Genomic DNA, 11,483 nt, shown 5'->3' on the forward strand with positions numbered 1-11,483 from the left:
TTCTTATACTTTTTCACTTTCAATAGCTAAGTAACTTTGCATCTATGTAACTTCGCCATTCTCCGGATATCGTCTACGCACTACCATATACGACGCTTTTTAATGTTCATCATTTGAACTTCATCTGAAAAATAACCATGGGACGGGACATCATTACGTTGGACGATTTAACAAAGAACAATTTAGGGACTTTTAAAAAAATCATTGAGGTCACTTTGCCAACTACATATCCAGAGTCATGGTACACAAACTCTCTAAATAGTGATCAAATCACCAAACTTGCATTCTACAGTGAGTTACCCGTGGGACAGGTCAAGGGGAAGTTGATCAATTCCTCTCACAAGGTTCCAAACTTTGAAGTTGCAAACAGCAACAACATGAACCTGAAGATGATTCCGAACGCAGTATACATTGAGTCCTTCTCTGTATTAAAGGCTTACCGTAACTTGGGTATTGGTTCGAAGTTATTGGAATGGCTCATTGATGAAGCCAAGCTGAAGTTTATTCATGAAATCGTGTTACACGTTCATGTTGACAATCAAGCAGCTATCGAGTGGTATAAAAAGAAAGGCTTTGTTCCAAGCGAAGAGGTTGTTAAGGACTACTATAAACAACAAGGCTTGTCTAATCCAGACGCTATCGTCTTAACGTTAACTATTTAAAGCCTGTATAGTCTTTCTACACAATCCGGTAATACAAATATACATGCCATTGCTTGGCCATAAACTTATTCACATCTATAAATGAACACTACTTTTCCGCTTCGTCTTCGGTATCGGTGTTGATATCTGTAAAGACACTTTCAACGTCAGATTCCTCAACATCTTCACTGGACTTTTTGACGTTTTCTCCTCTCAATGCAGCCAAGGCACCAGCAAGACTGTCCTCTTCGGGATCCGAAATATCACTATCCGAATCATCATCCTCCTGCTCCGAAGCCTTTTTGACCGCCTCGATATCAACTGGAGGATTCGTGACATTCATCTCCAAAGGAATATCAACATCAGAGCCAAAGTATGCATTGTTCTTCAATAACAATCTAAAGTGATACTTTCCAATCGATGGTGGAGTTGGCACGTTCAACTTAATCTTGAAAGTACTGATAATAAGTTTATCGTCTGCAGCTTCAATCCATTCCTTTTGAGACAACTCCAAGTTGCTCAAATCGACCTTCAGCATAACAGCTGGTTCTGAACCTTCGACTAGTTTATTATCTCTTTGATTGATGATGAAACCTTCCCAAGAGTTTCTGAACTTCAGCGGGAAGTACGGAGCATAAGCAGCAGGTAAATCTGGACCATCGTCATTAGATCTCAAAGGGTTTTTCAAATCTTCTATCGTCTCCTCCTCTACAAGTCTCAGATCCTCAATTTCAGGACATGACTTCAACTGAGGAGATCTAATCAAGAACTTGATGACTAGGTGGCAACTAGAATTTGGGGGAACGATATCTTCACCTGGGACTCTAAAGCTTGCATCCAAGACTCTAATGAATGGGATTTTCTTTGCAACTGACAAAGCAATTTCCAATTTCGTATCGTCTTTAATTCCCAATGTTTTAGCGGCTTCTTCCTTTGATAAAGTGAGCAATTTACCCAATTTCTTGACATCCTGTGCTTCAACAGTCTCCTTGTCAACAAATGGCAACTGCAAAAGTTCTTTGTGTTTACCAACTGGGCTCGAAGCCTGAACAAGAGCTTTCTGCAATTCGTAAGCAGAAATTATAACATCCGGTACCCTAAAAACACTGGCGATATCGATGAAACCTTTGATTAAATCAGGAAGCTCAGCAATAATGCTCAACATGTCAGGTGTGTTCTTTCCTGGATATTTCCTATCAATATGATCCATCACCAATGCTTTAGCTTGTTCCTGAGACAAATGTGAATATTTGTTGGTGATTTCATAGGAGAGAAGAATCCAGTCCAAGATATCGTACGGCGTTATCACCTTTCCTGGATTTTTGTCTGTCAATTTACGAACAAAGAGGGTAGCTGTTTCAATGTGTAAGCCCTTCCTTGTGTAAGACTTGACATTGTTCCACCAGCTTCCCACCAACGCAGGCAACAAGACACCAATCAATAAGAAGTAAATGACAATCATAAAGGGCGAGTACTTGCCTTCAACCAAGAACTTAGGAATTGCGATACCATGCGTAATATCTTGCTTCCCGTCAGGATGACCATACAATTTCAAATTATTTTTGGTGACTTCATCGGTCAAGGCTTTGTAGGCGAGATTAATTTTAATGAAGGCTGCCTCCATTTCTTGTTTTGCTTCGTCGCTCAAGTCTCTGGCTATCTTGTCTGGGTGATATGTCAAAGACAACTTTCTGTATCTAGACTTGATTTCACGGTCAGTGGCAGTATATGGCAAGTCCAAAATTGTGTGAGGATCAAAAAGCCCTTGTAAACTCACTTCCTTAGCGTATGTTTTCCAGATATACGCCACCAAGGCCCAGCCTACCACAATTAGCAATAATGTCTTGTTCATGAAACGATCTGTTCTTCGACGACTCGAGAACTTTCCAAGCTCCTCGGAATGTGGAAGACCTAACGATTTATGGTTTTGTTCAATCTCTCCTTTGGTTTTCTTAGGACTTTCCCTAATGGAAATAACTTCGAGAAGCCATTTAATCGTGAGAGGCAACAACACAAACACAAGTAAAGCCAAAACAAAGTAAGGCCACGTGTTGGCGCCTTCATCATAATTGTACTCGGATGCCATGATTGCAAGCTGCCAAGAAGTTCTGCGTAGCTTTTAATCGGTAATCCAAAGAAGGCTAAATAGTTTAGTGAGCGCAGTTGATTTGGGAATGCACACTAGCTGACGACACGTTATAGAAAATTTTCGAGGAGGTAGAGGTGTAACCATGAACCACCACTTAGATGGGACCTTGGAAAATAGAAAACTGGATGTTTGGCACGAGTCTACAACAACAATCAAAGTAGCAATGGTTAAAGTACCGAGACAAAAGAGTAATGTAAAAGTAAGTGTAACTATATTCGCACTTAGTGGTGGAACAAACGGATTGGGTTTTCAACATACACCATGTCATTAGAGTCAGCCGCAGAAAAAACAGCCTTGTCCATGACAGAACCAGATGGAGCAGCGATGAACTTGACACCAGACTTGGCAGCTCTGTAAACATTGTCTGGGAATGGGAAGAAAGCGTCAGAAGACAAAGCAACGTTGTTCAACTTGGACAACCACTCAGCTCTTTCTTCAGCGGTCAAAGGTTCAGGCACCTCAGCAAATTTGCTCAAGTACTCACTCTTTTCTGGCTCGGTGGTAGGTATTTGGTTAGAAACATACAAGTCAATGGCGTTGGACTTCTCTGGTCTCTTAACACCCTTGGCCCACTTGAAACCTAAGACTCTTGGGTGTTGTCTAAACCACCAGTTGTCAGCCTTGTCACCGGCCAATCTGGTACAGTGGATTCTGGATTGCTGGCCGGCGCCCAAACCAATGACCATACCATTCTTGGCGTAGCACACCGAGTTAGATTGTGTGTACTTCAAAGCAATGGTGGCCACGGTCAAGTCAATGACACCTTGTTCGGTCAAGTCTTTGTTCTTGGAAACAATTTCCTTGAAAGACGAACCCTTGATGATAGCATCGTTTCTCTTTTGTTGCAAGGTGATACCATACACTTGTCTCGACTCAATGGCGTCGGGCGTGAAGTTAGGGTCAATTTTCAAAATGCAGTACTTTCCATTCTTTTTCTTCTTCAAGATCTCCAACGCTTCGGCAGAGTAACCTGGAGCAATGACACCATCAGAGACTTCCTTGGAAATGATCTGTGCAGTTGGAACATCAACAATGTTGGACAAAGCGATCCAGTCACCGAAAGAAGACATTCTGTCAGCACCTCTCGCTCTGGCATAAGCGTTGGCCAATGGAGATAAGTTCTCAATATCTTCGACGAAGTAGATCTTCTTCTCAACGTCCGACAATGGCAAACCAACAGCAGCACCAGCTGGAGAAACGTGCTTGAAAGATGCAGCTGCTGGCAAGTTCAAGGAAGCCGACAATTCCTTGACCAAAGGCCAAGAGTTCAAAGCATCCAATAAGTTGATGTAACCAGGAGATCCTGACAAGACTTCAAAGGGCAAGACACCTTGAGAAACAAAAGCTTGAGCTGGCTTTTGGTGAGGGTTAGCACCGTATCTCAATGGCAATTGAGACACATTCTCCGAGTATTGCTTTCTGAAAAAGTCTGAAATGGCAACATCGTAGTCAGCAGTGTGTTCAAAAGCCTTCAATGCCAATCTGTTTCTGGTTTCCTTGGAAATCTCACCTCTCTTTAACTCTTCCAAGAAATGAGCGTAGTCTTGAGGGTCGGACAAGATTGTGACTCTAGCGTGGTTCTTGGCAGCAGCTCTCAACAAGGTGACACCACCAATGTCAATTTCTTCGACGGCTTCATCAATAGTGACAGCAACCTTGGAGACAGTTTCCTTGAAAGGGTACAAGTTGCAAACAACAAAATCCACCTTCTCAATGCCTTGAGCAGCCAAGTCAGCCTCGTCGCTTTCGAGATTTCTAGCCAAAATACCACCATGAATAGCAGGGTGCAATGTTTTAACTCTGCCGCCCAACATTTCAGGAGCATGTGTAATAGAGGAAACATCTTGGACAGGGAAGCCAGCTTCACGAACCAACTTGGCGGTACCTCCAGATGCTAAGATTCTGACATCAGCAGCGGCTAAACCTTTGGCCAAATCCAACAATCCGGTTTTATCGTAAACGGATAAGATAGCAGTTTTTTTGTAACCCATTGTGATTAACTATGTGACTATCGAATGTGGTACCCTGTAACGAACAAAGTCTTTTTATTACCTAAGTGCTTAAGAAAAATCCTTTAGTGAAGAATTCTTCAGTAGACTGTGGGAAGGAATGGAGGGTATTTATTCTGTTAAGTTGAAAACAATTTTTCAAGGTTATTACTACAAGTTAATTAGAGGTACGGATGTCCCGCACAAGGAGTATATTATGAGGCGGTGGAGTCAGATTTATTGACTCGGGAATTCAATTCTCGTATCCCAGCAGCAAATACTCCATCAACAATTTATTGCTTTCTAAACCTTCCACTATTGTAAATGTTCAAGATCCTATACCTCACTTCTCCTTAGGTGTAGATTAAGTCTACAATCGCAATCCCAGGATCCTCACTGTATTCAGTCGGATATAGTGGTTCGGCTACACACAGGATCTCGTATGAGACAATTTTAAGACACCACCAACTTTATTAATTTCAATATACAAATAGAGTCAGCAAATGAACTAAGAACGCTTGTAAAAGCACGCTTAGTGTCTGTATCTCCACAAGGACAAAGTGTTGTGCTTCTTCCAAGTGTGACGACGACCAGCCTTGGTCTTGGTGAACAAGTGACCCTTGTTGATACCTCTGGACTTCTTACCAGCAGCAGTAAGACCTCTAGCTTCTCTGTGCTTGTGAACTGGGTTGACGATCCAGTTGTATCTAGCGTCTCTTCTGATGGCGTTGTGAGATGGGTCCACCAAGATGACTTCGTAGTACTTGTAGGTGGAGTCCTGGTTGACCCAGTACGAGTTCAACACTCTCAAGTTGGCAGCTCTTCTACCAACTCTCTCTTCGGCGGTAACTCTCAAAGACTTTTGGTACTTCAATTGCTTAACACCCTGGTTAGTTGGCTTACCGTAAGTAGCACCCTTTGGAACAGGTCTCTTTCTGCCACCTCTTCTGACTCTGATACGGAAGATGACGAAACCTTGCTTAGCCTTGTAGCCCAATCTTCTAGCCTTGTCTGGTCTAGATGGTCTAGTGACTCTGTGGATGACGTTCTTTTGTCTGTATTCCCAACATCTGACTCTCAACAAGAATCTAGCGACATCGGATTGCTTCTTTCTTTGCAATTCTTCCAAGTACTTGTAGGCACCCATCTTTAACGTTTATGTTTTTGGTTGTAGAGATTAAACCAGAAAGTGAAAAATTTTTTCCCAGTGTGTGAGACTACATCGTAAGTCAATGTGCAGGCGTAGTTTTTGCATCCTTCACTCAAGTTTTCTAAGCACGTGTTATTAGGGCTGAAGCTGTCCCAGGTCACGTGAATTATACGCCAACAATTATAGTCTCGGCTATTCATTGTATGTGCTGGGAAGCAAAAAAATAAAACAGAAAAAAGCTACATGAAAGGAAACTAATGTAATAGTTCGCTGTCATACTGTTTCTATTTACGTCTATAATTGGAAGAGTGCTAGCTATTTAATTCCAGGTCGAGACATATTCGTTTCTCTTGTATCTGCATTTCGATTAAATTTTTATTATTCTGTCTCTGAAGTACATTCAGTTTTGATATCTCCAAGAAAAGATTATATTTTATTCATTCAGCGAGAAGATGGCAGTACAAGTTTTGTGATGGTGCTATGCGTAGCTGAGGTAGTAAAAGCAAATAGCTAAGAGCTCTTGTAATTCTTTCTCAACGGCTGCTCAAGGAAGGCAAATTTTTGATCCATAAAGAATTTTTCCTCTCCATAGGGGGAACAAGGATAGTTGAAAGAATCAGAGTGGGTGTAAGTACTCGGAAGAATCGTGAGGCTAAATTTATGTATAACGCGTATAATACTTTAGATTTAACTCCCTTAGACGATGTGCGTATACACAAAATGCATACCGTTTTGTAGAGATTAACTAGCTAGACATACGCCTAGACCATTTAAGATGTTCAGACTTCTTTGCTTCTTTACAATTCAAAAAATTTTAGGCTGCATCTCTGATTTTATGCACGAATAGGAAAATTCATTACGTTCTTGAAATCGTTGCTTCTCATCAAAGGTTCTCAACCCAGCTGAGGATCGGTTCCTTCTGAAACATTTATTGTCTCTGCTCTCACATGTGAAACCTGAAGTCTTTCTCTTGTACGTCCTATTGATCTCATCAAAAAGGTGACACAGGCTCTATTGTTTGATTGTAACTTCAGGTACACATAGGTAGTGAGTGCATCCATTTTTCTTTAAAGGTTCCAGTCTGTGTTTTGAATAGGATTTCTCTTCCATGAACGGTCCTTACGGGGGAGCGGGCCTCGACGCATTTTACAGAGGTTGCTTTCTAGCCCTTGATAGAAAAAGTATTTTTCCATTTTATGTATGGCGTGCATATAGAATGTATGGAATGAATTTTAGACACTGGACATTTTGTTGCCATTGCTCCGCTAAATGTATATCTTTTAGTGTTCAATAGAATAATACTTTCTTTTGCTGTACTTGTGGCTAAAATATTTTTGAGATAGTGATTTTCCCCTTACAGGTAAGAATAAATAATACTTGTCCCCTTCCTTCACAATCTTATACTATCTAAGGTACAAGGATCGTTGCGCAGCAGTTATATAAACGGAGTGACTAAACCTTTCTTATTGTCCGCATTTCGAGCACGATGCTTACCCTTTGCTACCTATAGCAGATGGTTTCTTCTTTTTGAATATTTCTTTTGCGTAGCTTACGTATGTATTTACCAACTTAAAGGTAGCAATGTTACGCCTAGTGTCAAGAACAGTTAAAATCTTTTTTTTTTTCCTCGAAAATCGGCACCGACGCCACATGTATAAGATGCACTCTTCTTTTGGACAGAACCCCGCACCCCTAAAGACCTCTATAATCTATAATCAAAGTTTAGCATCTAACACATAGTAAAATGGCAATTCTTCACGAGATTCGCATTTAGATACACCTTTAAGGTCAGATTAAAGAGCAAAAAGAGCCCGTGCATCGAGACGCATTTAAATTAGTAATACCCGAAAAGTTATGACCTCCATATCGTGTTTGAACACTAGTAGAGGAAAATTCAATGCTATTCATATCACTTGGGTTCGGGTCTCCGATTACTTGCTGTTTCCCTTTTTTTTTTTTTTTCTTGTGTTTGTAGTTCTAGAAAAGCTAACCTAGCAGAATTGGGCGGAAAATAAGCGCTATACCGATTCGCTAGACACTCTCAGCTGTACATGCTATGGGTTTACTATGCAGTATAAGAAAAAGTATTCTGGCGAAAATATTCTCTTCGGAAGATTATTTGACTGCTTTGAATAAAGAAATGAAGTTAAACAGAAAGTAAATAAGACGATCAAGTAATTAGATCCTAATAATCGGTTTCACCGTCCTAAAAGAGACAAGCATGTGCGCTTGCCAAATCGGTCTGACATTAGCATTTCGTGCGCCTCGTCGATCACACTGCATCGGGTATGCAGCAGTACTATTGTTTCGTGTGACTGAGGGTTTGGAGAAAACTCAGCGCCATTAGTTCCTAATTTTACCATGCGCATTTCCGTGGAAAGGGCACTTACGTCGATGTTCTCGGCCTTGGCCCTCCGAAGTGATGGCCACGTCTCAAAAGAATCACTGGTAATCGAACACAAAATTCCCATATGAAAGCAACAGTTATATTGATACCAGTTCATCGGCAAATTGCTTAATTACACATACAAAACCCCTGGACATATACGATTCTTAGCTTGTAACCGCGGCATCTCCACGAGAAAGTTTCTATGCGGGACGCTGAAACTTGCACCTGCGTTAATATGCATGTCTGGTTTAAGGAAGGGCGCGCTGTGCATGTCAGTTTCTCGATTAGGATGGGCCGCCTGACCCTTTTCTTCGTTATGACAGATCTGTTTGGCGATTATCTTCTTCACATAATGTATAAATAAGTATCTCGCCTGTTTCGTTTCTCAAGAATGTTGAGGTTGAGTTGTTTCCAGCAATAAACCGGGTCTCTTTTTATCATAGCTCACCATAGCATTCTTTCGTTACGTCTACATTACCATCAACTTCATAATTCACTGGAGTTATTACTAGCTAGGTAACGTGGTAAGGATCCACCATTCACATTCCGGGTTCCACCTATCCCACTCTCGCTTTCGCTTTTCTAATGGAACTTCTTTCATACACGAGCAACAACCTAGCCGATTATAGCGGGAGAGTTCGAGAATTGCTGTTTCCAGCGGCCTTAAAAGTCTTTCCAGAGGCTGAGAATTTTCTTTTAATGTTACCGGAACTGAATCAAAATCAAATTCAAGGTGGAGAATACTATCCGCTGGAAGTTGAGAGCTTCTCGACGCCTAACAGGTCCATTACGAACCAGGAGTTTGAACACCTGACAACTACAGCGCTTGCTCATTCACACCCCATTCCGATTGGGACAAAGCAAGAATTCAGTGGATTAAGTGATATTGATCAGTCTGAAAGTATTCATTGTCATACAATGTCGAATGATGTTCTGACCGCTAGTTTTCTGCCATTACAAGAAATAAGTCATCAAAGTTCTACTGTACCATCACCTTTACAGTTGAAGAAAGGACTGTACCAGTATAATTTGGAACCAAGATTGCAGGATGTTGTTCAGAAGGATCCAGCCCATAATGTTTCGGAATTACTGTTTCAACCAACTGGTTATTCTCAGTCGTTGCAACGTTCTCAACAATCATCAGACGATTCTCATCTTGAAATGCCTTCCATTTATCAGTACGAGAGTCTGTATGGTGTTCAGCAATATCCTGACGTGACCACGATGGTTAACTCAAATTCGAACATAGTGGCTCCCATGGTAGAAACAACTTTCATCGACCATAAAGTTTGCAGTATTTGCGGGCGACGCATCACTAGAGACATGACCAGACACATGAGGACTCACCAGCTTGTCAAGCGCTTTGTCTGCAAGTTTCCTAAAGATTCTTGTCGGCATAGGTCAGGCCAATTCAATCGCCGGTATGATTTTAAGAAGCACCTATTAAATAATCATTTCGTTTTCGATGACCAGAAGGTGAAGAAAGTGCATAATTTGAAGGGGAAGCTTAACGATTGGGGGACCTGTCACTGCGGGCAACGTTTTGTTTCTTCAGATTGGCTTGATAACCACATATTAACTAAAGACCCTACCCTCAAGTGTCCGATAATGTATGAATAGACGGACTTACTTATTCACTAGCTAAATAATCTTAATACTAAGCTATAATATGCCATACAAACCTTAATTAGAGGAAGCAACATCCAAAAGCTCTTTGCCTCCGACTATTTCAACTACCGGACCTTCTGCGGTACTGAATTTCTCCAGCGCTAATTGCACTGCAGCTTTACCAACTTCCGAGCCGTAAATGGGACAGAGCGTCCACCGACCAATGATAGTACCGTGGAAAAACTTGTTCACGAAAACATTCATCTTATCAAGCATGCCTTTCGATTTCTCACGCTCTCCCAACAACGGGCCAGGTCTCAAGATGATGGTTCGTGGGAACTTTAACGCAATCACATCATCCTCCAATCTACCCTTCGTCTTCATGTATAAAAATGGAGAGTGAGCATTTGCTCCAATACTTGAAATAAGAACAAATGTTTCGACGCCCGCTTCTTTAGCGGCTTTAGCAATCTTGTAGTTGATACCGTAGTCGATATCAACAAAGGCTTTCGCTGAACCTGCAGCAGCCCTAGTAGTACCTAAGCCAGAGAAACATATTTTTGGTTTAACTTCGTTGATGATTTCACCATATTTGTCAACATCACTTTCCACTCTTTTTGTAAGCTTTTCACTTTCGAAATCAAATGGTCTTCTTGTAACAGATACAAGTTTGGTCAAGTTTGGCTGCTTGTCTGCATGTTTCAATATTTCCTTTCCGCAAAGGCCTGTGGCCCCAAACACTATGGATGTCATTATTCAAGTATTTTTAGATGAGAGTTTGTAAGAATGGTGTTTGTGTTCTCAAGTTTCAAGTCCTCCACACCCTTGGCGAGCATCCTGCATCTTCATCTGCGTCGTAGCAAAGGTCTACTAAACAAGTTGACCCATTACAATTACAAAAGTGACGATAACAAAATGTTGCTCCCAAACCAGTGAGGATAAGAAAAAAAAATGATATAAAGTTGATGATCACGACTTCAATTGAATGCAAAAAAGGCCTTTGGGATACAAGTTAAGACAGAGTACAACCTGCATGTCGCTTTAAAAATGCACAGCATTTTCTTCCGTGACCAGCAGATAGTACATACATGTACCGCCCTTGTCGGCGCGAAGGTTAGTACCGATGGTCCTTTGAACAATTAAAGTTCGATCTACGAGCTTAAATTGATTGCATCAACTAATTCCCATTATACAAGGAAAGTTACAATCGTTTACTAGTAATATCCAAAAACTTTTCTCTAAATGCAGCATTATGGGCTGAATTTAGCTCTTCAGCTTTTCGGTATATTGTTTTATAGGTTAGTCGCCGCTCGTGTCCTAATTTAACTACCAAGTAATGCATTAGTGTGTTGCATGGTGGCGCGTGGTTGCTAGCGGTCGCTGATGCAAGAAGCGGATTGTTGCTGTGCATATTCCATGCATGACTTACAAAAAGTCTTGTTCTTCGTCACCTCGGTTACGTCAAAACTCACCGTACAAACTTAGTCAGCGGGGATGACGCCAGAAGTATTTTCTTACGGCCACATTAAATCTTAGCATGTTGAAAACGTGCTTCCCA

The 11,483-nt window shown here is 41.3% G+C and overlaps 6 protein-coding genes across 6 annotated transcripts; 2 read left to right on the top strand and 4 right to left on the bottom strand. All coding sequences in view use genetic code 12, as the record gives it.

The window, feature by feature from the left end:
• Window positions 1-137: 137 nt before the first annotated feature.
• Window positions 138-662, top strand: NAT5 (peptide alpha-N-acetyltransferase subunit; the record flags this gene model as incomplete). Its single annotated transcript, XM_002616419.1, has 1 exon — window positions 138-662. The coding sequence occupies one exon, from the start codon at window positions 138-140 to the stop codon at window positions 660-662; it is 525 nt and encodes a 174-aa protein (XP_002616465.1).
• An 88-nt stretch (window positions 663-750) lies between these two features.
• FOB63_002534 (protein-transporting protein) lies at window positions 751-2,727 on the bottom strand (the record flags this gene model as incomplete). The annotated part of the gene is made up of 1 exon (XM_002616418.1): window positions 751-2,727. The coding sequence occupies one exon, from the start codon at window positions 2,725-2,727 to the stop codon at window positions 751-753; it is 1,977 nt and encodes a 658-aa protein (XP_002616464.1).
• Window positions 2,728-3,011: 284 nt separating this feature from the next.
• On the bottom strand, window positions 3,012-4,781 carry ADE17 (bifunctional phosphoribosylaminoimidazolecarboxamide formyltransferase/IMP cyclohydrolase; the record flags this gene model as incomplete). The annotated part of the gene is made up of 1 exon (XM_002616417.1): window positions 3,012-4,781. The coding sequence occupies one exon, from the start codon at window positions 4,779-4,781 to the stop codon at window positions 3,012-3,014; it is 1,770 nt and encodes a 589-aa protein (XP_002616463.1).
• A 529-nt stretch (window positions 4,782-5,310) lies between these two features.
• Window positions 5,311-5,925, bottom strand: RPL15A (60S ribosomal protein eL15; the record flags this gene model as incomplete). The annotated part of the gene is made up of 1 exon (XM_002616416.1): window positions 5,311-5,925. The coding sequence occupies one exon, from the start codon at window positions 5,923-5,925 to the stop codon at window positions 5,311-5,313; it is 615 nt and encodes a 204-aa protein (XP_002616462.1).
• A 2,977-nt stretch (window positions 5,926-8,902) lies between these two features.
• On the top strand, window positions 8,903-9,937 carry FOB63_002537 (uncharacterized protein; the record flags this gene model as incomplete). Its single annotated transcript, XM_002616415.1, has 1 exon — window positions 8,903-9,937. The coding sequence occupies one exon, from the start codon at window positions 8,903-8,905 to the stop codon at window positions 9,935-9,937; it is 1,035 nt and encodes a 344-aa protein (XP_002616461.1).
• A 63-nt stretch (window positions 9,938-10,000) lies between these two features.
• FOB63_002538 (uncharacterized protein) lies at window positions 10,001-10,678 on the bottom strand (the record flags this gene model as incomplete). Its single annotated transcript, XM_002616414.1, has 1 exon — window positions 10,001-10,678. One exon carries the CDS (start codon window positions 10,676-10,678, stop codon window positions 10,001-10,003), a length of 678 nt encoding a protein of 225 aa, XP_002616460.1.
• Between the last annotated feature and the right edge of the window lie 805 nt (window positions 10,679-11,483).

This window comes from Clavispora lusitaniae, assembly GCF_014636115.1.
Source record: "Clavispora lusitaniae strain FDAARGOS_655 chromosome Unknown tig00000078_pilon, whole genome shotgun sequence".
Lineage (NCBI taxonomy): Eukaryota > Fungi > Ascomycota > Pichiomycetes > Serinales > Metschnikowiaceae > Clavispora > Clavispora lusitaniae.